This window comes from Cantharellus anzutake, assembly GCF_015039405.1.
Source record: "Cantharellus anzutake strain C23 chromosome Unknown EI90scaffold_201, whole genome shotgun sequence".
Taxonomy (NCBI): Eukaryota; Fungi; Basidiomycota; class Agaricomycetes; order Cantharellales; family Hydnaceae; genus Cantharellus; species Cantharellus anzutake.
This window is the reverse complement of record NW_024067151.1, coordinates 53,817-81,077: the sequence shown is the minus strand read 5'-3', so window position 1 is coordinate 81,077 and position 27,261 is coordinate 53,817. Positions and strand designations below refer to the sequence as shown.

Sequence of the window (27,261 nt, the reverse complement as noted above, 5' to 3'; positions counted from 1 at the left end):
GAACGCTGGGTACGGAATCACGTTCGTCCATGAGGGCACGGAGTAAATTGGGTCCCACCAAGCCACGTCGACCACTCTCAGAGCACTTGGTATTCATACTCTATTGGAATTAAGCAAGAAAATTCCAATCTATTTCATCGCAGAACCCAGGGGGTGTCAAGCAGTAGGGGAGAGCTAGTTGCACTAAGGGCCTGCGGTGAAGATGTTGAGAACTGCATGGAATTCTGTCGCGCCCTCTGCTGTGCGGTGCCGCAACCCCTTCAAGGGTTGCGAAATTTCTAGCGTGGCATTCTCCGATACAAGCCAAGTCGCGCCAAAACCGTGCTGCGGAACGCAGCCTTGTTCAGGGATTTCCCGAGTTATTTGAAGACTGCATTGGAGTTTGGGGTGATGATGATGACGATGAATCTATCCTTGATGGGCGTGGCCCGTCGATACACCGTAGCGTACATGAGGGGATTCTCTGTAGATGAAGGGGGGTTGCTGGTTGGTACCTTCGGGTTGTTATGGTCATCGGGTTTTGCAGTGTCTGACACCTCAACCTCATGAACATATTGCCGAGTTCGTACATAGAGATCCATGGAATCTGCCGTTTGACCGCACTGGGTCGACACATGACTGTGTGCTGCGCAGCCCTCGTTTGCGTGTCGCTGCCTCTGTTGCGCACAATCTCCTTGCGGTGGGAGGTGATGTGGCAATCCCAATCCTTACTGCCGTCAACGCTTCGTCGGGCGGGAATGAACGTTGACAGTCCGGATGGTGCAGAAGTTCGAGGGAAATAAGAAACAATGGGAGCGTTCTGGAAAATATATCGCTGATGCCGTCGTCCGTGTGGTTGCAGCCATTGATTCATATGATGCCTCCGGTGAGGAGGTAAAGCCGTAGGTGCAAGGCATCACAAAACTGGGCGAGTAAGTAGTGTCCACTCTATGCAACCCGTCACCATCGTGTGACTAGGTACTTCACAGGGCATTGCAGCGCATTCAAACCGAAATCGGTCGACTGCGTGGAAAGGTGGAAAGACGGTCTGGCATCCGCAATTTCTTCTCTCACATGAAGAACCCCAACAGGATTGATGATTTAAAGAAGGATTTCAATGAAACGTTGGCGTCGTTCCAGGTAATTTTATTTGATCCTCATTGGTTTATGGTCTTATCACAGCGACCACGTAGCTAGAGATAAACCTGGCAATTGGTGCAATAGCAAATAATCAAGATCGGTTAACTCATGAGGTAGAGAATTCCTCAGTTCTGAACGAACTTAAATACCCCGTTGTCGCCCACCACGATTCAACTCAGGGGTGCCTGGAAGGCACGAGGGCTGATCTGATTGGGCACAGTATGGCATGGTGCCGCAACACGGGGAATGGAGAAAAACGTGTATTGCTGCTGACCGCCGTCGCTGGTGCAGGCAAAACATCTGTTGCCCATTCAATCGCAGAGGAATGTAAAAAGGAAAGGATATTACTGTTAAGCTTCTTCAAGGCAGGCGAACAATCGCGGCCAGATCATATGTTCAGCGGCATGGCTCGATCTCTGGCAACGCACGACCCTTTATACCGCGCCTCTCTCATATCGACCCCTCAAGAAGACCCAACCCTCTCGACTGCTCCATTTGTGACGCAATTCAAGAAGCTAGTGGCTGAGCCTCTCCATCTCAAAACCTCTCCGTCCGACCGTTCTATGGTAGTCATCATCGATGCGTTGGACGAGTGTGACACGGAAGCGTTTCCACGTCTTGCTAATATGCTTCGAAAGGAAGTGCCAAAACTGCCGCCCAACATCAAATTTTTTGTCACTTCAAGACAATTCGACCTCGTTAATCGTTTTCTATCACCTGATTTCCCTATCGATCGCCTCAGCATCAATCTCTCAGATGATGCCAACGTGCATGACTGTACTGTCTACATCCAATCACAATTACGCGAACTGAAAGGTGTGCATCCTGATTTGAAATACCGAATCGAGGATGAGGAGAAATTGGTCCAAAGTATATTGGAACGGGCAGGTGGCTTGTTCATTTGGATCAGTACCATCTTCCGCTACATGAAGATCGCTAATGGTGATCCTGCGAGGATGCTGAAGAAGCTGCTCGATGCCGGGGAGAACGGATCGAAGGTCTCCACTGAGGAAATGATGGATAGCCTGTATACGCTCGTATCCACTGCAAGCCGACGGAGTGTGGGTGATTGCGGGTCAATTCGGTCCACGAGAAAGTCGCGAAAAGATTGATGCAAAATACGAATCGACTTGTCAGGATCCTTGACTCCTGAGAGGAGGGGTGCAAGTTCGGCCAACGTATATCGAATGGGCGAGGTCAGGAGTGGTGACAAAATGGCATCCCATGCCGCAACCGACAGTGGCATTTGTGCGATTAAGATTGCTCCCATCACAATCGGATAATCATGCACAAAGTCGTCGTTCTTCCAATCACACTTTTCTAAAATGCTGAGGGAGAACTCCAGAGTGGCCCTGTGCTGTATCGAAATATTGAATAAGGACCTTCCCACCATGAAGCATTTGGGGCTGATTGAGGGTTTGTCCGAAAAGGCCAAGCTGCCACCAATTCCTCGAGGCACGCTGTCCGAACAATTCCATTACGCGTGTCACCATTTTGTGTGCCATCTCAGGCAAGTTCAAGAGCCACTGGAAATTCCCAGTGGATCTGTTCACGCATTCCTCAATCACCAAATAGCGCACTGGGGGGAAGTCTGTGTGAGGACGGAAGGGTACATTAGCATATCATCATTCCCTGAGTGGGCCAAGGTGCGAATCATCAGTAGCGTCCATTTGGCATTCATACTTAATCTCATACTCTTTCAGTTGAGCGTTGAACGGACCTCAAAAGAAGTCATTCACATGCTGGTCAAAGTGTTCGGCAATGTGAGGGGAAACCTTGCATTCTTTCTAAGATTGCAGGAGGCATATGAGTTGGCAAATGATTCCGTTGCATTTTGCCGTAGCCTTGTTTCCGCGGGCACAGAGTCCTACCATCCGGATTTGGCTCAAGCCCTCGGGAATCTTTTTATATCACTGGACAATCTTGGACGGCATTCTGAAGCTCTTCCGGTGATCGAGGAAAGTGTCAAGATCTGGCGAGAGCTGGTTGCAGTCCATCCGACATCATACAGCCCAGATTTCGCTCGGGCGCTCGAGTATCACTGGACAATCTCGGGCAGCATTCCAAGGCGCTCGCGGTGATTGAGGAAAGTGTCAATCTCTGGCGCAAGCTAGTTGCTGTCCACTCGACATACACCTCGGATTTGGCTCGAGCGCTTGAGAATCTTAAGGTGTCACTGGACATTTTCGGAAGGTATTCGGAAGCACTCTCGGTGATCGAAGAAAGTGTTGAACTCCGGCGCGAGCTAGTTGCTCTCCATCCGACGTTGTATACCCCAGATTTGGCTGGAGCACTTGAGAATCTTTCCGTATCGCTGAATAATCTTGGACGGCATTCGGAGGCGCTTCCGGTGATAGAAGAAAGTGTCAGACTTTGGCGTGAGCTAGTTGCTGCCCATCCGACAGCATACACCCCGGACTTGCTCGCGAATTTATTTGTGTCACTGGACAGTCTCGGATGGCATTCTGAGGTGCTCCAGGTGATCGAAGAAAGTGTCAAACTCTGGCGCGAGCTAGTTGCCGCCCCTCACACATCATACACCTCGGATTTGGCCCGAGCGCTCGAGAATCTTTCTGTATCACTTGAGAAACTCGGATGGCATTCTGAGGCGCTCCCGGTGATCGAAGAGGGTGTCAGGCTTTGGCGTGGGCTAGTCGCAGTCCATCCAGCATCATACATTCCGGATTTGGCTGGAGCCCTCCGGAATCTCAAAGTATCACTGGACAATCTCGGACGGCATTCCGAGTCACTCCTGGTGATTGAAGAAAGTGTCAAACTCTGGCGTGAGCTAGTTGCTGTCCATCCCACCTCATACACTCCGGATTTAACTCGATCGCTCGGAAATCCTTTTGTATCATTTCACAATCTCAGTCGGCATTCCGAGGCACTCGCAGTGATTGAAGAGAGTGTCGGACTCTGGCGCGGGCTAGCTGTTATTCATGGAAACACCGGATTTGGCTCGAGCACTCGGAAATCTTGTTGTATCGCTTGGCAATCTCGGACGGCATTCCGAGGCGCTCCTCGTAAATGACGAAAGGCGCAGACTCTTGCGCCAGTAGTTTCCATTTATCCACCTGAGTCTGTCGCGATCATTCTGCGATTGCAGTAGCTCATATCGTCGTGAGTTGTATGTTACTCATCCATCATATGCATTTGATTTAGCCTTGGTATTGTAGGTCCTATCATGTTTCATGCTTCAGGTGCTACTTGGACACTTGGCATGGATGTGCAGTCGTCACATGCTCTCCCAGCTTCACTCCGAATACTCTGCCGTTTATGCGTATGAGTCTCGACTGTCATATTCCTGCACTGCTCGTGCGCTGGACCGTCTTGGAAAATGCGAGAAGTAAGAGCTTGTGAGCCAATTATGAGTATCAACCCCACGTAAGCCTCTGGCGCATCACATATTACGAAATACACTCATAACAATCATCCGTTCTCCACGAGCTCAAGTACAAATCATGAGGCATGAGTTAACTTCATGTCTTCACCTCCGAGACGTACGGAAACATGCTGGATCAACCAGAGAGCCAACAGATATCTCGCTACTTTGAGCGGGACAGGAAGAGCCAATAGGTTGGAGAGCAATACTGAGGATTGTCAGGGCAGCAGGTACAGACAGGAGAAAAACACTCTGGGGAATGTGAGCGTGATGGGCGTCGCCATACCGGGAAGACAGCTGATTTTCCTGCAGATGCGTGTTAGAGCAATACTGACAGTCGTGACCCTCACCTCGACGGAACAGAATCATATCCTTGACGGGGAATCAATACGATTCCATCCCTGACCAGATCTCGCTTCACGCCACCATCTTTGTCGTCAAATTTTCTTCGGCCAAGGCGCTTGGACTCCTACTTCTAGTTACCAAGGAACCGTCCATAGCTGAGCAAGTCCTTCCGCGACCATCCCATTTGTTGAATGACGTGACAGATTTTCGCAGAACGCAGTTCATGGAACGTGCGACGGATGACTCGGACGAGCTTCACGAGATATGTTTGTAGCCTGCACTGAGAGCGGCAGATACGGCAGGTTTGATCTCTCCGGGTCTCGACTTGTATTGGAATTACATGTCATGCATGGAAGGGGATTGATGGTAGCGCTGATTTAGGTGATAGTACAGTATTTTGATCAATGTCGAATTCGAAAATGAGTTGAGCTAGTGTGTGGTGGTTAACTTTGTGCGTGCGCATTACTGCCCTGGTTGTGACCCAGCATAGCAGACCCACGTTGGCTGTAGACGGAAGGGCCTGGTATCTATTTGCTGTCCTCGCGGGTAGCCTACAATCGTATTACAACAGCTTATTAACAAGGATGGCTGGTATCCCGGCTACGACCGCATGATAACTTGATTGTTTGACATCGAAAAACAGGGCAACATTTGGAACTTACAAGACAAGCACGACAGAACATGTTGGTACAGTTGAGATAGAAGTACAAAATTCCAAGAGGCGCAAAGCAATCCTAGAAGACGGGTGAGGTGCAGGTTTCTGAAGAGACATGCATCGAGATGGGGGGTGTCATCGAGACCATTGAGATTCAGTGCTCATCAATCATCGGGTACACTCTCTGCAATCTTTTCGCCGTAGTTGTAATGTTCGCCGATAGTAGCAGTGAACTGGACGTTAGCCCCCTTCTGGAAGACAATAACGCAATCAGAACCACCGCATTGGAAGTAAGAAATCTCGTCCCCCTTCTCCACTTGTTGGCCAGGCTGGACCGAAAGTACGACCGACGATATCTGCGCCATTCCGACGGGTAAAACAGCAACTAGACCAAGGACGGGGTTATCGATAACGATGAGTCCACGCGCCTGAAGGAATTGATAACCAGGCGAGTTGGGGGCGTTGATGTCATCATTTGGAGGCACCTCGCCACGCCTCCGACGCCACTTACGCGCTCCACGACCGATCTCGGCCTCCGGAAGGCCTCTTCGCATTCCGAAAGAGATCTTTCCGTCGGTGCCGGTCGTTGCCTCGACCTCGAGATAGCAAAGGCCGGGGATGACTTTCGCTTCCAAAACTGTACCGGACACCGGTGCATGCTGACGATGGTAGTCGTTTGGTGCGAGGAAGGAGTGCGTGAAGGCACCGCCGTCGAATTGATCCCCATAAGCGCTATCTGCCAGCAGGAGCTTAACTGGCCACGGAATGTACTTCAAATAAACCACACCCTCATCTTCAATAAGCCAGAAACCGTCGAAGACGGAATCAGCGGAACCCACGATGACCCTAGAGTCATCGGGAGCATCGATGGGCCGAAGCCCAGGTTTAAGTTCCCGGGCGAAAAACTCGTTGAAGTTCTGCCAGCCCCCCTCGGGCACGATATAGTCTTCCATCCGGTAACTGGGAGCATCGTAGAAGGTCTGAAGCGACTCTGGGGTCAACGATTCGGGTTTGTCCATGTTAGCACCCATGGCTTTCGCAAAGGAAATAACCCAGTCTGAAAGCCAGGTGTAAGGGGGTGTGGAAGTAGGAAGAATCGGAGTTTGAAGAAGCCTCAAGGGGAGCTGGTCCAAAATGAAGTAGAAAATGCACAAGTGATAGTAAATGTTCCTTCCATCACTCGTCTCCGTAGGCACCCAATTCAAAAGCGTCTCATAGAAATCGAGGTAATCATTCAAACTCCTGATCCCCAGCTGTTCCAACTGCGGAATGTTCATCCGAAGGACGATGCGAACGGCTAATGCGAATGCTCTATAGACGTCAGGATTTGCAAAGAGGTATTGTCTGAGCTCGGTAACAACATCCACCATATCTGTTGAAACATAGCAGTATCAACCCAAATGATACATTATTTAATCATAACTCAACACACCTGTAGTTTATTGTGATGGAATTGGAAGAAATGATGCGGGTTGGGTTACGGGGGTTCGTTGACTCTTTACAGGTTTGGAGGACCGGTCTGAGCTGCTGGAGGATGAGTCTTTTATATCCCCTGAACAGCGATTAAGTGAAGTGCTCATCAGAGGTCGACACAATAATTATCCTCTCTGAAGTGTCATGTGTTCTGTAACGTGTGATGTCTTCCACGCCCCATTATTCTAAAAATCATCGTGGAACTGGAAGCAGTCACATCCTTTACTGCAAGCCACCGGATGAAAGAGCCGTTGCAGAAGAGCCAATGGGTGGAGGTCATGGCTGAAAGATCTGCCAAGGACTGTGAACATCAAGGGTGTAAGGGTGTGAGTTGGATCCCACGAACTGGTCCAACCGTGTATTACCATTGTCGGCATCAAGTTGCCCTTCATATTCACGAGTAGACAATATCCTTGTAAGAGGCAATAGTGGCCAGGATTCGCAATAACTCTGACCATCAGAATGTGGGGAAAGTGAATTTTCCTCGTGTCATCGGTAGGAAGATCCCTAGATGCTCGTATCGTTGTTCAGCGCCATCCAAGAGGCATTTTGATGAACGAACTCGTCTTTACGTTAGAGAAGCCAGATATTCAGGATATGCACTACGCAGTCATGAGGCGATTTTCGTTCTGCGGGCCAGGCTTGCCATCTTCTGGCCGCTTTGATGCTCACAGCAAGAAGATCGTAGCACCTGCGCTATACAAGCCAGGCTCCCAGCTCGCCATCCGATTTGTCATCCATGTGAGACCAAAGAAGCTGATTTAAATGTGCAGCCAGGTTGGGAATGACCTAAATTCAAGACTCGTAGCACATTTGCTTCTCGCTCGCTGTTCCACAGCGATTGAAGTCATGACACAGCTGACAAGGGTTTGATCGGTAGATTGACATGATGGCCGTTTGTGACCGTGGTGAGTCCAACAAGCTGCTGAGACGATCACGGGCACAAGCGGAGCAACAGACGAGATTCGTGATCGCTTAGGCAATCAACGTGACCATTGGGTCGATATTTGAACTCAGTCCCGGCCGGGCCTAGGCAGGATCTTAGCCTCTACTAAAGTAGAGGCTGGGCCAAAGCGTGACCCATTGAACGAAGATAATACGGTTCAACGTCACCCTTCCTTAACTCGTTCCAACGCCACGTACCTTAATTGATGCGCCCGTGGTGCAATTTAAGGCATCATACTTGCCACCCGTCCATTCCAGTGCAGACCCTCGTCACTGCAAGCATCCCAAGACTCCATGTCCTATTCCAGACAATAGCGACCCCATTACGCGCCCACGCGGGCAGCTTGCGATGCACCCTAACACTAAAGAAACTGGGAGAGTCCGCCTGGATGTGTAGGATGATATGGATGAGCAACCCGATGTTCATCACTTTGATGGTCGCGATCAGACAATATGACAAAGGGAACTCATTCCAATCCCTTGTGCTGCCTGTGGCTTTGCAGGCATCACTATGAGAGATCAGTCATGTTCGTCCGATATTTGCAACTGAAGTCACAGGTAGCTGTCAGTGAAATCATCAGATTTGGAGGCAGTGTAACACTCTCAAGATGGACACATACATCTATATCCTCGATGAGACAAGTTTACTCGTCCTTGAAAATATCATGTCCCCATTGCTCCGACAGGTTGACTACCCTTTGAGGTTTGTGCGACGTGGCGGATTTCTCGATCTTGTCAAAAGCCTCTCGCGGAAGCTCAAACACTGTTTGAAAGGGGAGGGAGAGGACAAAGTTATGTGAATGGAGAGGTATGAAAAACGGGGGGCATCAGTACACACACCTTGGATGTTCTCTTGAATCCCTGGCGGAATAACGCTCTTCGGTAATACAACCACCCCACGTTGCTTCAGCCAAGAGATAATAGCTTGAGCGGGGGTAACGCCGAGTTCTGCACCCACTGAAACTGTCTTTGACTTGCCTATCGCTCCCAAGCGGCGAGTATGTTTCTAAAAGGGTTCCATTGTTTCTAGACCACTCGAGAAGTTTGGGTCGTGAGTTGAGCCAATTAGTTTCAACTTGATTCACCGCAGGCTGATATTTGAGTGGACTGGCAGTTAAATTTTCGAGGCGCCGACTATTGAAACTGCTTCAGCAGGAGCCATCGAGTTCGCCAAAGAAGACCTACTTCGAGACTCCAATGTTGCGTACTTTCCCTTTATCCACCATCTCCACCACCGTCGTACAAGGATTCTCAGTGAGATCCGCGTCTACTTCCCGGGTCCCCTTCTCGAAAGCAACGGGCCTGGTAACACTGTAGTGTTCGTTGCAATTAGCGAGAAAATGCCATAATGCGTGGCGTACCAGTGGACCAGATATAGATCAAGATATGATGTCTGCAACGCGGTCAATGTTCGGTCGAGAATTCCCCCCCATGTCTTCCGGTCGGTGAAACGCTACGGCTAGTGTGGAGGGTCCACGCATCAGATACAGGGAGCAGTTGGCATCATCGTCAGGCAATAGATGCCTTGCTTGTGAGCCAAATATTTTCCCGCTTGACACTACTTTTTCGCACAGCGATACCGAGTCTCTAGATTTTCGCAGTACGCAGTTCATGGAACGTGCGACAAATGACTCAGATGAGCTTCACGAGATATGTTTGAACTTCCGTATATCCACGCTCCATCGATATGTTTGTAGCCCGCACTGAGAGCGGCAGATACTTACGGCAAGTTCGGTCTCTCCTGGCCTCGATTTCCAAGTCCCCAAGGCGATAGCAGGGATTTTATCACCCGAAGGAAGTTTGCACTGCTAATATCCTTTGAAGTCGAGAGCGCAATAGATGTCCTGTCGGCCCGGCCACGACGTTCCGCAGTCATACACGATTCTCGCTACTACGACACCAGGCCATAATATACTCGATGCGATTGGTTCTAATGTCTTCAGACACGCCTGGGTTGAATCGTGATGGACGACATGGGATACTGAAGTCCATTCAGAACAGAAGAAGTCACTACTCCACGAATTAACCGATCTTGATTGTTTGCTATTGCACCAACCGTCAACTTTGTCCGCAGCTACATGGCTACGATAATGAGATCGGAGCAGCAACATGACCGACGAGGGTCAAACAGAATTACACCAAGGCCGCGCTAAAATTTTTCTTTAAATCATCGATCCTGCTGGGGTTCTTCGTGGTGTGGGGGAGGGGGTTGTGGGTACCTAACTGTCTTTCCATCTTTCCGCACAATCGATCAATTTCGGGTTGAATACGCTGCTGCGTAACCACAAGTTATACGATGGCAATGGCTTGCATAAGAGTAGATACTACTTACTCGCCTAGCTTTGTGACACTTTCCATCCACGGCTTAACCTCTTCGTTAGACGCATCATACAAATCGATGCCTGCAACCACATCGACCATAGCGTCTGTGATATATTCAAAACTCTCCCATTCCTCCCCTGAACTTCTACATAATGCATATTGTTGACTCTCGCTCCTGGCTCGTTATAAATTATTACTAACTTTGATCTCGCTGAGGATCAGGAGTGTGGCACGAGTGGCAAATTGTAAAGGAGGGAACAGCCCCGATGCAGCATTGACGGCGGTGAGAACATCGCCTCCCACGGCGAGGAGACCAACGACCCTCTGCTTCAATGACATCACCAATGACAGGCAGATGGAACAACGGGTGATAACACTCGTAGATGGTGCACAGTTCACAGCGAGTGCAATTCATCCCTTTGGAAGTCTTGTGGTAGATTCCATCCTCTCACGCAGAATCAAGTGAAATGGTTCGCAGCTACCCTAGGATTTTCTACGTGAGATTTGGTGTAAAGTTGGCAACAGGAACATACATACTTCGATCTTGCAGGAAGCTGGGCCGTACCAGCACCAGATTCATGTGGAATGTCGCGTGTTTGCAAAGCGAGTGGTGATGCACACTGGCAGTAACAAGATAGGATGGCGGAATGGGAGGATTTGGCATTTCCACTAACGGCGAACGACCTCGTGGTGTCACTGGACCCCGACGAAGCAGATGAGTGAAAAATGGCGCTCTAACACTGGATGACAGGTTTGAACGCTTAATGCTCCACTCAAGTGTTGGGCCTCGAGTAAGTCAGTTGTAAATATACATCCCTTTGTTTTGAATTTGAATTGGATCAGGACATACCTCGAAGGACAATGTGGAAATAGATTGACTGCGGTACTAAGATCAATTTTAAGCACGGTTCTTCGCCACAGATGAAAACGGGTCCCTACTGGGGAGGTAATGATCCTGTGGTGATGACATCATAGATGTGTCTCTTCGCACTTGGCGTGAAGGACATGTGGAAGAAGAGAAGGATTGTGGCCTCCTCCTTGAAGCATTATTTCTTACTTGAAGAGTGATCGGCTGATCAACTGAGGTCGAATTCCCGCACTCACTTGTCAAACAGCCCGCCCTTCTGCGCCCGGAGTCAGAAAGGAATGGAGTCGGAGTGATCACTTCCTCGGGGTGTGTTTCCGACACGTGAAAGAGAAGTGAATATGTATTACATACTCACGGCCGGGTTTTCCGGATCCGGGAATGTGAGGTTGGGTGTGCATGCTTCTTCACTCCGGATTCCCGGTGATAACCTTCGCGCTCGGATGAAATGGTCTTGATGAGTCCCGAAAAGCGATGATAATTATTAGACTCCTGGGTCTTCTCAAACAATGATGATCGATCAAGGGAGGGGAAGAAAGTCTGACATGAGTAACGCAGGAATATGATTGTTAAGACTTGTGTGCATGTATTGGGAATGAAGCTAGTGATAGTGTAATATTGACTCCTGTCCTGCGTCCACACAGCGCCCTAAGCATGAAAACAGGTGGAGTCTGCATTACCAAGGCTACACCAAAAACACATGATGGCGGGTGAGTAACTCGCCGCGAACAACAAAATCTTGAACGGAAGTTAGGGTCTTGGCATAATGGTGACTGTTTGCACGAGCTGGTGAGCATGAGGCTGCAGAATGATCGTGTCGAACCCGGAGTGGATGATATCAGATAAATGACAACTACTGGGGCAGGAGTCTGAGCCTTTCTTCATTTATGAGGAGCGCCTCAGAGTGGCGTCCGAGATTGTCGAGAGATATTACAAGATTCCCGAGTGCTTGAGCCAAATCGGGGGAGTACGATATCGGTTGGATGGCAACTAACTCGCGCCAGAGCTTCACACTTTCTTCATTCACAAGGAGTGCCTCAGAATGTTGTCCAATGTTGGTGAGCGATGCATCTAGACCCCCAAGCGCTCGAGCTAAATCCGGGGTGTATGATGTTGGATGGGCGGCAACCAGCTCGCGCCAGAGTTTCACACTTTCTTCGATTACCGTGAGTGCCTCGGAATGGCGTCCAACTTTGTTGAGTGATACTTTAAGATTCCGGAGCGCTCCAGCCAAATCTGGGGTGTATGATGCTGGATGGGTGGCAACGAGCTCGCGCCAGAGTTTCACACTTTCTTCGATTACCGTGAGTGCCTCGGAATGGCGTCCAACTTTGTCGAGTGATACAGAAAGATTCAGGAGCGCTTCAGCCAAATCTGGGGTGTATGATGCTGGATGGGTGGCAACGAGCTCGCGCCAGAGTTTCACACTTTCTTTGATTACCATGAGTGCCTCGGAATGGCGTCCAACTTTGTCGAGCGATACAAAAAGATTCAGGAGCGCTCCAGCCAAATCTGGGGTGTATGATGCTGGATGGGTGGCAACGAGCTCGCGCCAGAGTTTCACACTTTCTTCGATTACCGTGAGTGCCTCGGAATGGTGTCCAACTTTGTTGAGTGATACTTTAAGATTCTGGAGCGCTCGAGCCAAATCCGGGGTGTATGATGCTGGATGGGTGGCAACGAGCTCGCGCCAGAGTTTCACACTTTCTTCGATTACCGTGAGTGCCTCGGAATGGCGTCCAACTTTGCCGAGTGATACTTTAAGATTCCGGAGTGCTCCAGCCAAATCTGGGGTGTATGATGCTGGATGGGTGGCAACGAGCTCGCGCCAGAGTTTCACACTTTCTTTGATTACCGTGAGTGCCTCGGAATGGCGTCCAACTTTGTCGAGTGATACTTTAAGATTCCGGAGCGCTCGAGCCAAATCTGGGGTGTATGATGCTGGATGGGTGGCAACGAGCTCGCGCCAGAGTTTCACACTTTCTTTGATTACCATGAGTGCCTCGGAATGGCATCCAACTTTGTCGAGTGATACAAAAAGATCCCGGAGCGCTCGAGCCAAATCTGGGGTGTATGATGTTGGATGGGTGGCAACGAGCTCGCGCCAGAGTTTCACACTTTCTTTGATTACCATGAGTGCCTCGGAATGGCGTCCAACTTTGTGGAGTGATACTTTAAGATTCAGGAGCGCTCGAGCCAAATCTGGGGTGTATGATGCTGGATGGGTGGCAACGAGCTCGCGCCAGAGTTTCACACTTTCTTTGATTACCATGAGTGCCTCGGAATGGCGTCCAACTTTGTCGAGTGATACAAAAAGATTCAGGAGCGCTCGAGCCAAATCTGGGGTGTATGATGCTGGATGGGTGGCAACGAGCTCGCGCCAGAGTTTCACACTTGCTTCGTTCACAAGGAGTGCTTCAGAATGTTGTCCAAGGTTGGTGAGTGATGCATCTAGGCTCCCAAGTGCTCGAGCTAAATCCGGGGTGTAGGACTCTGAGTCCGTAGACACAAGGCAATGGCACAGTGCAACTGAATCATTTGCCAACTCATATGCCTCCTGCAATCTTAAAAAGAACGCAAGATTTCTCCTCACATTGCGAAACACTTTGACCAACTTGTGAATGACTTCTTTGGAGGCCCGATCAATGTTCAACTGCAGGAACATGAGACTGAACAAGAGCCTCAAACAATCGCTACTGATGATTCGTACCTTGGCCCATTCAGGGAACAATGATATACTAATGTACCCTTCCGTCCTCACACAGACTTCCACCCAGCGCAATATTTGCTCGTTGAGAAATGCGTGAATAGAATCTTTGGCCGCCTCCAGCGGCTCCTGCAATTGGCTAAGATGATGCACGAAATGCCGACATGCATAATGGACATGTTCAGACGGCACCTCTTGAGGAATGGGTGGCAGCTTGGCTTTTTCGGATAAGTCCTCAATCAGCCCTAAATCCTTTATACTCGAAAGTTCTGTATTCAAGATTTCGATGCAGCGCAGGGCCACTCTGTCGTTCTCCCTCCTCGCATCCACTCCAAACCGACCAAGTATGGGTGATTGTGGATTGACTCGGTCTGTGAGAAAGTCGCGAAAAGATTGGTGCAGAATACGAATTGGCCTTTTAGCATCCCCAACTCCTGAGACAAGGGGTGCAAGCTGAGCTAATGCATATCGGATGTCCGACGCCAGCAGTGGTGAGAGAATGGCGTCCCAGGCCACAACAGATAGTGGCTTCTGGGCGATTAGAATTGCTCCCATCACGATCGGGTAGTCATGCACGAAATCGTCATCCTTCCAGTTGCACTTCTCTAAAATATTCGCATATAGCCTATCCATCACTTCCTCAGCGGACGCCTTTGGTCGGTTGAGATCTTCATCCAGCAGTTTCTTCAGCATCTTCGTAGCATCACTACCGCTGACCTTCATGTAATCAAAGACAGTACTGATCCAAATGAACAAGCCGCCCGCTCGCTCTCGTATGCTTTGGACTAATGTGTCTTCTTCCCCGATTCCATCTTCCAAACCAGGATGCACGTCCTTCAGTTCGTATAGTTGTGATCGGATGTAGATAGCACAGTCATGCATGTTAGCATCGTCCGACAGATCGATGGTGAGGCGATCAATAGGGTAATTCGGCGATAGGAAACGATCAACGAGGTCAAATTGTCTCGAAGTGAGAAAGAATTTGATGTTGGGTGGTAGTTTTGGGACTGCTTTCCGAAGTATATCGGCAAGACGTGGGAATGACTTTGTATCGCACTCATCTAACGCATCAATGATAATCACCATAGGACGGTCAGACAAGGATGTCCTGAGACGGAGAGGTTCAGCCACTAGTTTCTCGAATTGCGTCGCGAATGGGGCAGTCGAGAGGGCTGGGTCCTCTTGAAGAGCCGATATGAGGGAGGCACGGTATGCGGGGTCACTGGTTGCCAGAGATCGAGCCATGCCGCTGAACAGATGGTCCGGCTGCGACTGCTCGCCTGCTTTGAAAAAGAAGCTTGACGATGATATCTTTGCTCTTTTACACTCCTCTGCGATTGAGAGCGCAACAGATGTCTTGCCCGCACCAGCCACGGCAGTAAGCAGTAATACGCGATTCTTGCCATCCTCCGTGGTACGACACCACGCCATTATACGCTCGATCAGATCAATCCTAGTGTCTGGCAGGCACGGCTGTGTTGAATCGTGATGGGGGACAATAGGATATTTAAGTTCATTCAGAACTTGATTGTTTGCTATCGCACCAACCATCAAGTCTGTCTCCAGCTACGATAATGAGATCAGGACAGAAACATAACCGGGAATCAAACGGGACTACCTGGAACATTGCCAAGGCTTCGCCAAAATCTTTCTTTAAATCATCGAGCCTGCTAGGGTTCTTCATATGGGAGAAGAAGTTGCGGATACCAGACTGTCTTTCCATCTTCCCACTCAATCGACGGATTTCAATTTGAATGCGCTCCAGCGCCCTACAGATTACTCATGTTATACAACCGCAGTGGCTTGCATGGAGCAGATACTACTTACTCGCCCAGCTTCTTGACACTTTCAACCCACGACTTGGGTTTTTCATTAGATTCACCATACGAACCAATGGCTGTAACCACATTGACCATGGTGTCTCCGATATATTTTCCAAAACGCTCCAATTCTCCCTTATTTCCCTTGAATTTCTATACAAAGCAGATTGTCAAGTTCCGTCCCAGGATCGATATATATTGCTACTAACTTTGATTTCAGTGAGGATGAGCAGTGCGGCATTGGTGGCAGCCTGTAGGGGAGGGAACACGCCCGATGCGGTGTTGACGGCGGTGAGAACTGGAATGGCAACATCGCCTCCCACGGCGAGGAGATTATCGACCCTCTGCCTCAGCGACATGGCCAATAATGAAGGATGAGGAGAAAAGGTCGGTCGCGCAGCGGATGGTGACACTCAAGTAGAGGCTGCGGAGTTCACAGCCATGAGATCGCCGCAAGGCGCAATTCATCCCATTGCGCGCTTATGGAAAGTCTTGCGGCAGATTCCATCCTCTTATGCAGAACCAACTGAGAAACCGATCCACACCCATCTATCTTGGTTCTGCTCTAGGTTCGCTATGGGAGGTTTGATGCAAAGTTCGGGAACATCCTTCGACCTTGCAAGAAGGCCGGTGCCAGGCGCACATAGACTACTGCGTGTTCGCAAAAATGTATGGTGATGCGCCCCGGAAGCAACAAGAAGATGGCGGAATGGGAGGATTTGGCATTACCACCGCAGCTAACGACCTTGCCGTGTCACTGTACCCCGGATGAAGCAGGTAGGCCTGACATAGGTGGATGAATTTGAATCCTTATTCTCCGATCAGGATTTTTAAGTGTGGATCTCGAGTAAGTTAGTTGTACATAAGACATCTGAATTTGAACGCACCTCTAGAGGCTGAACCCACGCGACCGAAAATTTTGTCCATGGGCTCACCACGGAACGATGATGACAGTACACCCCTATACAGGCAGCAAACCAATCCCTACAGCTAGCGATGATGGGCCCTTCGCCCGAACATGTGGGTCAGAATGGGGCTGCACATTACCCTACATTACCTGATTGGTGATTCAGCTCGGTGAAACCCGTCAAAGCCCAACGGTATTATGTAATGAGTCCCGGCGTCTTGCTGGTCTCGATCTCCTCATCACGATCGTGTGCCACAAGCCGAATCCCTCACTTTACAACCATGAACGATCCCCCTAAGAACCCCCGACGAAGCAAGCCAGCTCATCCCAAAGCACTCCGGCTGTATGACATGTTACGTCAATACCTATCACCCTCGAAGCTTCTTTCATATCATTATTCCCCAAGTGCGAAACAAAATAATTGCTTCCTCCCCGATAGGATCCCGCTACGTACTTCTCATCTCTTCCATGCACGGGGATCCCCAATCGCGTTGGCTCGATCCCAATCACCACGCGCGACTCAAAATAACTCCTGCATATGTTGTGTCCATTACACCGTTCATGATAATGATAATTTCGATACACAATTGCAGAACATTCAAGTGTTCATACCCCTTGGGAATGGCTTGCATTGTAAGGAACAGTCCGTCTATCCACTGCTGTCTTGCGCATGTCCGGTAACATGTAGATGTGGGCCGCGGGCGACACAATTTCTCAGTGGTTCATTGTGCTCGGGTTTAGCAGCCATGCTCAGGTGCCTTAGATCAAATGATAGGCTCTGGGCAGCGATCGTGAATCGGAGACCGAATGGATGCAGGAGTGGCATGTCAGAACTTACGCGGCTGAGGGATACGTTCACTCGAATGGCCACTGCTTCTCGCACCAAAATCTGTATAATACAAGCAATGACCGGGTTCAGCGAGTCGAATTCACGAGCGTGCAAAAACGTAGATTCCTTCAGTTTCCTCCGATGATTACGCCAGAACCCGTAAGAACCAACAGTCTCCCTCTGAGCAGCTCCTCCCTTCTTACTTTCTCCCTTCGAGTCGAAATGTTTCAAGTCCTTTTCCTCATAATTGTATGTACGGAAGATGCATTTTGTGACCCTATGGAATCTTGTCCACCTTTTTATCATCGGTGACCTGAACAGTCATTCTCGGTTCTGGAAAATTGTGATGGTAGTGGATCGGAAGCGTAACCGGTCTCATTGGACTTTGGTTGAACTTGACGAGCTTCGCAGTCCGGAGTTGATATGTCGCGACTCTGATAACCACGTCACGTCGAACAAAGACGAGCTAGATGACACTTCCACCGTGTGCGCGTGCGCGTGCGTGTTCTGCGGAATCTTGTCGGCACCGGCCACGGCGCTCCGCAGTAATACGCAATTCTCACTATCCCCTGTGTTACGACACGAGACCATAAGATGCTCGATCCGATCGGTCGTAATGTCTTTCAGACACACCTGAGCTGAACCGCGATGGACGACAATGGGATACCTGAGTCCATTCAAAACAGAAGAATTCACGACTCCACGAATTAACCGATGTTGATTGTACCGACCTACATGGTTCCGATAACGAGATCAGAGTAGCAACATGACCGACGAGGATCAAACACAGTTACCTTGAAGAATGCCGAGGCCGCGCTTCCTCGAATCACCGATCCTGCTGGGGTTCTTCGTGTGGTGGAGGGGGTTGTGGGTACTTGATTGTCTTTCCACCTTTCCGCACAATCGATCAATTTCGTACGCTGCTGCGCAACCACAAGTACCTACGTTATACGATGGCAACGGCTCGCAAAAGAGTAGATACTACTTACTCGCTTAGCTTCGTGACACTTTCCATCCGCAGCTTAACCTCTTCATTAGACGCATTGCACAAATCGATGCCTGCAACTACATCGACCATAGCGTCCGCGACACATTTTCCAAAACTCTCCCATTCCTCTTTGTTTCCCCTGAACTTCTACATAATGCATATTGTTAACTTGCGCTCCTGGCTCGGTATAAATCATTACTGACTTCGATCTCGCTGAGGATCAGGAGTGCGACACCAGTGGAAAATCGTAAAGCTCCGATGCAGCATTGACGGCGGTGAGAACATCACCTCCCGCGGCGAGGAGACCAACGACCCTCTGCATCACGAAAATCGGACAGGCAACTAGAGCAAGGTCCCCTGGTCCAGAGCACTCCGGAGGCTCCAGAGCACCTGGGAGCATCTGGACCATGTGGGAGCGCCAGTCCGATTTTCGTGATGTGCTTCAATGACATGGCCAACGACAGGCAGATGGAAGGAAAGGTCTGATACGCAACGGGTGATAACACTCGTAGATGCTGCACAGTTCACAGCGAGCGCGATTCATCCCTTTGGAAGTCTTGTGGCAGATTCCATCCTCTCACGCAGAATCAAGTGAAATGGTTCGCAGCTACCCTAGTAGGATTTCCTACGTGAGATTTCGTGTGAAGTTGGCAACAGGAACATACATACTTCGATCTTGCAGGAAGCTGGGCCGTACCAGCACTAGATACATGTGGAATGTCGCGTCACAGTGGAAAATATTTACCATTTTTTGTCTGGTAAAATACGAGCTCAAACACCACTGGAGCGGCGGTAATATACCACTTTGTATGCAGTAATTGACCAGAAATGGATACCAGACCAAAAATGGTGAATAACATCAGTTTTTCTGGTGATGTACGATGTTTTTTATGGTAAACGGCCATTTTTACCAGATTGGTATTTGGTCATTTACTGATTCGTCGTTGGTACTTTACGATCTTTGGCATGGTACAATATGGGTCAGAGAATATTCATTTATATGATAGTTAATACACATAGTGTGGCCATCAGAAGTGACCCACAGGCGATGCACGAGTAGTACAGTACCAAGAGAGATAGAACAGGAGTGGAAAACTCGAAGCATTCTATGCGAAAAAGAGCAGAGGTGGGATTGGGCGGAGTTGAATGAGTCGGCGATGGCGGTGTGAATAAGAGTGAAAGGAGTTAGCGCAAGTGACCAGAGAGAAGTACTGTAAAAAAGTAGTAGTTAGTACATGGGTTATGACTTTTGGGAGTGATAAGCGATGGAAGACATAGCTAGGTCAAATCCCTGATGGCTTGGGCATCGGCATTACTCTGCTTTTTCCTTGCTGTTTGTTGTATGGGATGCTCCCTCCTCGATCGCATCGCATGATGAGTTGTCGATACGGCTCTTCATTAACTTCAGGTTGGGGCATTCAGCGATTCACTCATTTCCATAGTCTCAAGCTCAGGGTGTTTTGAAACAAGCTTTGAGTGTTATGGAAATGGAGAATCTTATGGTCTGTGACAGGCAACCAGACCTTGCTATGGAAATGGGCCTAGACTCCTATAGACCAGGCACACAGGTAAGTGTCAGGGCAACCACACCTGACCATACAACCCCAGAACCACCTTCCCTAACCTCCCCCCACTTCCCTCATCCTCCCATCTTTCACAACTACAGCCCGCATGCGAACCCGTGGGAAAAATCACGTGGGTCAAGGCGAGCAACTCGCCTTAACCCATGTGACACCTTTTCCGCATCGCGGGAACATGCTCGGCTTCTACCCATAGTCACGCTACGAACTGTACAGTACATTTCCTTTTATAGCAGCCAAGCGGGGAATAGGGAAACTTACCCTTCTTCTTAACTCAATCCCCACTTAGGCAAGTTGTAGCTACCTTCCATAATACATGACAACTCAATCCCCGCTTAGTGAGTTTGAGGAGCTTGGGATAGGATCCGGCACCTGGCTGCCTGGGACACCGCGAGTGTCCAGCTTTGAGGTAGGGCCGCCCCTGGACGGAGGCCGGGCCCTGACAGTAAGATATTTCTTACTTTCTTCTCACTTCATTCTCTGCCAAACCCCATGCCAAGCTTTCCCACTGGGTTTTGGTGCTGGCTGGGGGATTTGTTGATTTCCAAGGGACTTCCTTTGGCCATTATAACATTTGTATTAGATAGATACAAGTCATATGACATGTATGGTAATTGCCGAGATGTTTCTTCATATCAAATACATAACCCACAAACCTTGTACCGCGATTGTAACATCCTCACCATTGTGTCACCACTGTAAACTCAACCTGTAACCCTGGAACCATGTCCACCTCCCTATTCCTCCTCTCCATGACAAAACCGCAACGAGGAGGGCATTCCCATGCCCAACCTCCTGCTGCCCGCTCCGACTGGTCCACCAGGTGGTCGAGCGGTTACTCCCATCCAACCAGAAGTTCCCTATCAGGAACTGTAGCCTATCCCACCTCCTCAGGAGAAGGATATGGTCCAGGCAGCTCCAGGGTGCCTGGCCACGCACCCGCGGGTCCCACTTCCCATGGTCACCCACTACCGTGCACTGGTCCACCAGCCCACTTTCCCCAACAACTCCCACTACCGGTACGCTCCCATGAGCGCCAAGTCACCGATAGCCACCAACTGGGTGACTCCCTTTGGGAGTCCCAGTATCCCTCACTACCGGTACGCTCCATTGAGCGCCAAGTCACCGCTAGCCAAACACTCCCAGCACACCCGCTACCGGCACGCTCCCAGGAGCGCCAAGTCCCCGTTAGCAGACAGCCAGGTGGCTCCCTCAAGGAGCCCACATCATACTCGCTACCGGTACGCTCCCAGGAGTGCCAAGTTACCGTTGGCCGACACACAGGTTGTACTTCCATACACTCATCCTATTCTGCTCTCCCTCTGATGGCTACGCAGCCACCTCCATTAGTGAGCTGAACGGCTCAGGTTGGGTTCCCTGGAACCCATTCCTGTAACATTGAGAGTCAGTTAGAATGGAGATGCACAAGAGCAATAAAGGGACTGACCCTTTCAGTTGTTGGTATGTCACCCCAGTGTGCATGAGCCTACGTGTCGGACATCATGCTAAAGAAGACCATGAACTTGGCCTTGCAGATCAGGAGTCTTGATTTTCTGTGCAACAGAGAGATCCACAAATCGGGTGAGTCCCACAAGTATATGCTATACTTATTTTGACATTGTCATATCCATACAATCCCGACCTCCGCTCCGGGCTCCCGGAACTCCGAACTCCGACTTCCGGAGCCCTACTTCCCTTCCGTCACCTTCTCCTTGCCGACTCCCAAGAGGTTATCCCACCTCCGGCTCGGACACCACCTTCGGTCCGACTCCGGAACATTCCGGGTCCGACCCCAACCTCGACACCTTCCAGATGAGTATGCAAAACCTATGCTCCCGACTCCGGACCTCCGCTCTGGAATCCCGTTCACATCTCTGTCTCCGGAACCTCCGGTCTTAGCTCCGACCTTGGACTTTGACCCCACCTCTGCTTATACCCATTGTATTGGTTAGCTCATTCCATTTAATTATGTTTGCCAATATTCCGGAGTTTAACTTCCGAGTTCGGACTTTCTGGACTTATATCGGACCTTGCAACTATTGCATTGTGTCAGGGCACACCCGCCTGACCCGGCTCCACCCGGCCCAACCTGACCCGGTACCCCGCCGGTCCACCCCTCCTTACCTCCTCCCCCTTTCCCTTCTTCCCCCTCATCCTCCCCTCCTCAGTTTCTCCTTATCTTACTTCTCCTTTATTCTCTCTTTATTCTACACGGACGACTTTCTCTGTATCAATGTACAACTGACCCATCTGCAGCGCGCCCACCATGTACCCGGCCCGGGCACCTCGGGCGACTTCCCGCTGTGCCCAGCACGCGCGCCTGCACCGGATACCCTCGGGATCTCCCACGGAGACACCCGGGTGGTTACGGCTGTGTGCGAGGGTGACGTGGCACCCGTCATGTGATCCAAGCCACATGTATATAAACGAACCTGAAGTGGGAACCGAAGAAGTAGCCTTCTTCTCAACTTTCCACTTCAGGTAAGTAGTACAATATTTCTCCTTTAATAATAATAACAACTTTCCACTTCAGTCTAAGTGGCCAGGGACCGCTGTCCCACATCGGGCCTGTCAGTACGCACGCCCGATCCGCCCCCCGCCAGGCTCTCGGTCCCGGACGTTATACCCGGACCCCCTCGACCCCGGACGAGTCCCTGACACATTGTCCTATTCAATTCCGCTATTCTCCCTCATTCCTATTTGGGCTGCTGCTTCCTTTCTATTCAGTCAGCTAGCCATTCCCCACTCCCAACCTCCTTCCTTCCTCCTTGGGCCTTGGCCCTTCATTCCTCCTTTGAGAAACACCATTGAGTCAAACCCTTGACCCTCGGTGTAGTTCCTCTTTCCATCTCCCTTTGTCTCCTTTCATCCTACCCTTGCTCCTTTTGATTCCGGACCCCTCCTTATATACAATGTACATAGTAACTTGTAACCTCAGTCCGAAATCGACATGAATTCCCCCCAAGAGACTTTCCCTCTGCTAGATCCGAAATTAGGGACCCCTAGGACAACCAGCAATGGCACAGCGCTCCGCATGAGTCGCTGAGGCTGAGGTCCTTCCATGCTAAGTCTCCGATTCCATTCCGGAGTCATCTGAATCCGCTAGTTCTAACAGTATTTCGGACTCCACGCTGCTGTTGTCCAGCTCCGACTTCTAGCACCTGGCGTCTGACTGCAATTCCACCTTCCGCAGTCGACCGCACCCTCTGCTCTGGCTTCGGGTAAGCCACCAGCACCTCCCAGCCACTTTTGGGCGCCCCTTCCGAAGTCCTGGAAGTGGGTTGACTAGGCACCACTACTCCTTTCTTTCTAGGTGGCGCTTGCAGCGTCCTCCTTCCCCCTTTAGGTCCCTGGAAGCACCCTCCATCCACCCATCCTAGGTTCCCCTGCAGTCCATCACTTCCATCAGCGATCTGATCCATGTCTACATCTGCCAACTGATGATTGCACCTACCCGGAACCTCCGACCTCACCTTCCGCTTCCACACCTCTTCACCCTGAGGCATCTGAGATGCACTTGGACCCCTCTTAGGTCATCACACATCGACCTACCCCACTCTCCTTACCCTCGGTTCCTGGAGTTACCCTCCGGACCACACCCCCTGATGGATGCAACATACCCAACTCCCTTGCTACCATCTCCTGCGATGTCTTGCACCTCTGACTTCAACTCCGCCTACCTCTGATACACCCCTATCCCCGGTTATCGAGGCTCTCCCTTCGGTAACACCTCCGATTGGATCTGCGGTTAAGTCCGGCCCCTTCAGCTGTTGATTTACTTCAAGTCCTTGTCCTCCCGCACCTTCGGCTTGAGCAACCAAGGTCTGCGACTCCGGAAATCAAACCGGAAGTCTCTTCGGAGACACACAAATAGTCTGCTCTCTCTTTCTCTTGTTCCTCTCTTCGGTTTCCTTTTCTGTTTGTTTAATGGTCTATATTTCCCGTCTCTAAGTATAAAACCAAACAAAACATCTCGTTCCTCCACTATCACTTCCCTCCTTGTCATATATCATCAATTCCTGCCTTCTGTACCCATAACTCCAACTCTCCGACTCATATTTAGATCTGTTTCCTCTGCTTTGTTATTTCCATTTTGGTTCTAACTTTCGGTTCCTCCTTTAATATGTCTTCTGTTTATTCTAGAATTCTCAGTCCTTCCGGACCTCACCTCTTCTGTCTCGGACCCTTCGGTCCTTGACACCCATCACCTTCCGATGCACCGGCTCCTTGCTGGTCATCACCCAACTGTCGATCAGGCACTGCTGGCACACCAGTACCCAGGCCTTCGACTCACCCCATCTGCTTCACTTCAGTCTGAATCAACCTGGATGAACCTTCGTCATTCGTAGATGGTCCTTGTCCCTTAAGTTCTGGGACACCTACTGACTCGCCCAATTTCAATCCATTGATCGAGGGGTTTAAGAGCAGTTACCTCGTCTGTGCTTCAGAACAACCCAGTCTGCCTTTCCGTGATCACCCCCCAGTCTCCATCTGTACTCCTTTGTCCAATGGTAGACGCTTCCACCCGATTCCCTGTTGCACTCCCCACTGCCTGGCATTCCATTAGTAAATGCTGAAGCACTCTACTCCAGGATAGCGAGCCATGCTCCGCTTCCATCCCATCTGGCCCCCATCTTCCTTCGGACCTCATCCCGTTGGTTGATACTACGTCCTCCTCTCTTCCGATGACGTTTCTACGCCACCCTGGCTGACTTGGCTTGTGGTTCTGATGTCTCATGGCATAACTTGCCTCTCCTATGCGCTCCGTTGAGCGATAGTCTTGAGCTTACCATGTCCGGACCTCCGGAACCCACAACCCAACTCATCCACCTCCACTTACTCTTCCGTTAACCTTCGGACCTCACACTGCTGGTTGACACACACCTTCCCTCATCAATTCCGAAGATGTTCTTACATTGCCTTTGTCAAATGGACCTTGCCTACTGTCTAGGACACACTGGTACTCTACCTCTTGCTCCGTTGAGTGACTGGTACCGCAGTACCTTATGTCCGGACACTTGGGACACCCCAGTTTGACCACCTCACACTCCAACTCCGACTCTACCTCGCCTCATTGCCTTCGGTCAGTGTTCCACCGCTAGGATAACTGTCTCACCTATGTGCTCCGTTGAGCCTAGATCATGAGCAGTATTTCCGAAACACCGGACACCCCACTGCAACTTCCCCATACTCTTTCTGTCACCTCCGGACCTAGTTCTGCTGGTTGACCCGTTCCCTCCGTCCTCTCTCCTTGAGTTAGGATCCCATCTGTTGACGTTTCCACGTCACCCCATTGGATAAGTTTGTGCTCAAGTATCTGGCTAATGTCTGCTCACCCTGAGACTCCGTTGAGTAATGGACCTGAGTGAATGTTGTCTAGGTACAAGAACACTTCCTTTCCTTTCACCCTCGCCTTTCCTTTTCGCCTCCGGACTTTGTTCCGATGGTTGATACTCTTTCTCTGTCTACCTCTTACCCTGAGGAAGACTCCTACCCCATTGGTAACCTTGTATGCTTCGCCAAAGCTTGCTACCGGTTAACTTTTAACCTTTGCACATGGCACGCACACATCTCTACTCCACTTACTCTCTTGCCTTCGGGCTCACCTCCGAGAGTCCTCTGGACGATCGTTATCACGATCTTCGCCTTCCCACATCTCCTTGGAAGTATTCCGGAACCCTCCGGTTACTCCACACTCCTCTCTTCCACCTTCCCTATGATGTTCCGCTTCCACCTCTGGATGATCCGACTTTAGCCTGTTGTGTCGATTAGACGCTGGGACGTCTAATCCTAAGAAGGGGATATGGACTCCGCTTCTATCTACCTCAGTGCTATACATCGGTCTCCACCAGGAGTATTTTTGCGTCGTCCCTACAGACAACCCTAGCTGCTCAAGTTCCCTGAGCTAGCTCTACCTCCGATGCCAAAAACACTGCACCCCAACATCATACCCAACCTCCTTTTTGCCATCCTGTGCCTTGCACACCCTCGGACCTTCATCATTTCCAACAATCGTGACTCCATCGATGCATAAGACCCATTCAGGTGGGCAACCATACTCTTCCTCCTGACATCGACTACCCCCAATTCTGTATCTCATGATACACACTCTCCCACCTTCGACAAACCTTACCTGGCTGGTACCCCGAGTTTCTGCTCCGGACCTCCGGACCTTCCATACCATGCCAAGGTACTCCTTCTCAAGCCTTCAGCTTGCCTCCTGAACAACTCCGATCCCTATACGCCTGTGGAACTCCACCCCTTGTGTTGTCAATCTTGAGTTCCTCCCCATGTCAACTCCGAAAGGGATCCCGAGTTTGTTCTCCAACCTCCCCTCCTTCTTCTGAGCGAGCTCCAGTCCCACATGTTCTTTGGAACTCCACGGACCTCGTCTCACACCATCATTCCTTTCTGTGACTGAGTTGTACCATGCGCAGCACAATCCCATCCTTGAGATTGTTGTTGCAATTGGGGACTCCTTCACTCCGTTCCTTCAGATACTTCGGAGCCGACTTCGGTCCTCCTTGTATCATCACATGGACCTCCGGTCCCTCCCACACACTTTGTGAGTCGCCCATCCGGCCTCCTTTGTGTCACCCCTGGGTTCCTCCATTCCTTGAGGACCTCCCAACCCACCAAAGCTTGGTCTTGGAACAGACATTGCTCCAGATTTTCCGCCACGACCTCCGGACTTGCCACTCTTAGGAAGTTATGGTTAGTAAGGTTGAAGTTTTCTTTCTCAGACAAGGGATGAATCGCATCCACTTGGCTCCACTTCCCTTCCTTCTCTGAGCTTATCCTCTTGCTCTAACTCCATTCCTACTTCTGATCGAGTCTCCTCCATGTCCGGATCCGACTCCGCTTCTCCGAGTCTTCAACATCGCCTTCAGTTCCTTGTCAAGTTCTTCTGGACTTTGACTCCACCAGCCTCCGGACCCTTCCGGACCTCTCTTCTCCTCCATCTCTCGTTGGTTGAACACTCTCCCCAATCCTTCTGAGTTGATTGATGAAAGCTTGCTAACACTGGCAGCCTTCACCTCACTCCTGTGTTCCCCCACTCCCTCTGTCGCTATTGTAAGTCAGGATATTCAGCCCCCGATTCTAAGGCCTTCAAGGGTTCAGGCCTAAGAAGGGGATACTGTCATATCCATACAATCCCGACCTCCGCTCCGGGCTCCCGGAACTCCAAACTCCGACTTCCGGAGCCCTACTTCCCTTCCGTCACCTTCTCCTTGCCGACTCCCAAGAGGTTATCCCACCTCCGGCTTGGACACCACCTTCGGTCCGACTCCGGAACATTCCGGGTCCGACCCCAACCTCGACA

General features: G+C 50.3%; 9 protein-coding genes across 9 annotated transcripts; 5 read left to right on the top strand and 4 right to left on the bottom strand.

The window, feature by feature from the left end:
- The first annotated feature begins 872 nt into the window (after nucleotides 1-872).
- On the top strand, nucleotides 873-2,470 carry EI90DRAFT_860431 (uncharacterized protein). The gene is made up of 3 exons (XM_039068181.1): nucleotides 873-911; nucleotides 969-1,119; nucleotides 1,173-2,470. Exons 2-3 carry the CDS (start codon nucleotides 1,054-1,056, stop codon nucleotides 2,229-2,231), a joined length of 1,125 nt encoding a protein of 374 aa, XP_038907906.1. The 5' UTR covers nucleotides 873-911; nucleotides 969-1,053; the 3' UTR covers nucleotides 2,232-2,470.
- A 40-nt stretch (nucleotides 2,471-2,510) lies between these two features.
- EI90DRAFT_3137801 (uncharacterized protein) lies at nucleotides 2,511-4,150 on the top strand (the record flags this gene model as incomplete). Its single annotated transcript, XM_039064874.1, has 3 exons — nucleotides 2,511-2,765; nucleotides 2,823-3,068; nucleotides 3,131-4,150. 3 exons carry the CDS (start codon nucleotides 2,511-2,513, stop codon nucleotides 4,148-4,150), a joined length of 1,521 nt encoding a protein of 506 aa, XP_038907905.1.
- A 1,263-nt stretch (nucleotides 4,151-5,413) lies between these two features.
- On the bottom strand, nucleotides 5,414-7,023 carry EI90DRAFT_858826 (phosphatidylserine decarboxylase-domain-containing protein). Its single transcript, XM_039068178.1, has 2 exons — nucleotides 6,934-7,023; nucleotides 5,414-6,873 (listed from the first exon to the last, which is right to left on the bottom strand). Exon 2 carries the CDS (start codon nucleotides 6,869-6,871, stop codon nucleotides 5,666-5,668), a length of 1,206 nt encoding a protein of 401 aa, XP_038907904.1. The 5' UTR covers nucleotides 6,872-6,873; nucleotides 6,934-7,023; the 3' UTR covers nucleotides 5,414-5,665.
- A 1,540-nt stretch (nucleotides 7,024-8,563) lies between these two features.
- On the bottom strand, nucleotides 8,564-10,580 carry EI90DRAFT_3147910 (NADP-dependent oxidoreductase domain-containing protein; the record flags this gene model as incomplete). Its single annotated transcript, XM_039065558.1, has 7 exons — nucleotides 8,564-8,682; nucleotides 8,760-8,843; nucleotides 8,878-9,062; nucleotides 9,105-9,221; nucleotides 9,281-9,372; nucleotides 9,644-9,727; nucleotides 10,443-10,580. The coding sequence occupies 7 exons, from the start codon at nucleotides 10,578-10,580 to the stop codon at nucleotides 8,564-8,566; spliced, it is 819 nt and encodes a 272-aa protein (XP_038907903.1).
- Nucleotides 10,581-11,737: 1,157 nt separating this feature from the next.
- On the bottom strand, nucleotides 11,738-16,124 carry EI90DRAFT_3094962 (uncharacterized protein). The gene is made up of 6 exons (XM_039062503.1): nucleotides 15,843-16,124; nucleotides 15,641-15,786; nucleotides 15,432-15,582; nucleotides 13,817-15,379; nucleotides 11,886-13,759; nucleotides 11,738-11,842 (listed from the first exon to the last, which is right to left on the bottom strand). Exons 1-5 carry the CDS (start codon nucleotides 15,990-15,992, stop codon nucleotides 11,960-11,962), a joined length of 3,810 nt encoding a protein of 1,269 aa, XP_038907902.1. The 5' UTR covers nucleotides 15,993-16,124; the 3' UTR covers nucleotides 11,738-11,842; nucleotides 11,886-11,959.
- Nucleotides 15,959-16,471, top strand: EI90DRAFT_860372 (uncharacterized protein). Its single transcript, XM_039068180.1, has 2 exons — nucleotides 15,959-16,410; nucleotides 16,459-16,471. Exon 1 carries the CDS (start codon nucleotides 16,075-16,077, stop codon nucleotides 16,309-16,311), a length of 237 nt encoding a protein of 78 aa, XP_038907901.1. The 5' UTR covers nucleotides 15,959-16,074; the 3' UTR covers nucleotides 16,312-16,410; nucleotides 16,459-16,471.
- A 110-nt stretch (nucleotides 16,472-16,581) lies between these two features.
- On the top strand, nucleotides 16,582-17,937 carry EI90DRAFT_861188 (uncharacterized protein). Its single transcript, XM_039068182.1, has 2 exons — nucleotides 16,582-17,183; nucleotides 17,259-17,937. The coding sequence occupies exons 1-2, from the start codon at nucleotides 16,744-16,746 to the stop codon at nucleotides 17,512-17,514; spliced, it is 696 nt and encodes a 231-aa protein (XP_038907900.1). The 5' UTR covers nucleotides 16,582-16,743; the 3' UTR covers nucleotides 17,515-17,937.
- On the top strand, nucleotides 17,248-18,170 carry EI90DRAFT_3094944 (uncharacterized protein). Its single transcript, XM_039062502.1, has 2 exons — nucleotides 17,248-17,938; nucleotides 18,003-18,170. Exons 1-2 carry the CDS (start codon nucleotides 17,632-17,634, stop codon nucleotides 18,038-18,040), a joined length of 345 nt encoding a protein of 114 aa, XP_038907899.1. The 5' UTR covers nucleotides 17,248-17,631; the 3' UTR covers nucleotides 18,041-18,170.
- A 184-nt stretch (nucleotides 18,171-18,354) lies between these two features.
- EI90DRAFT_3137797 (uncharacterized protein) lies at nucleotides 18,355-18,766 on the bottom strand (the record flags this gene model as incomplete). The annotated part of the gene is made up of 2 exons (XM_039064873.1): nucleotides 18,355-18,504; nucleotides 18,593-18,766. 2 exons carry the CDS (start codon nucleotides 18,764-18,766, stop codon nucleotides 18,355-18,357), a joined length of 324 nt encoding a protein of 107 aa, XP_038907898.1.
- Nucleotides 18,767-27,261: the final 8,495 nt, after the last annotated feature.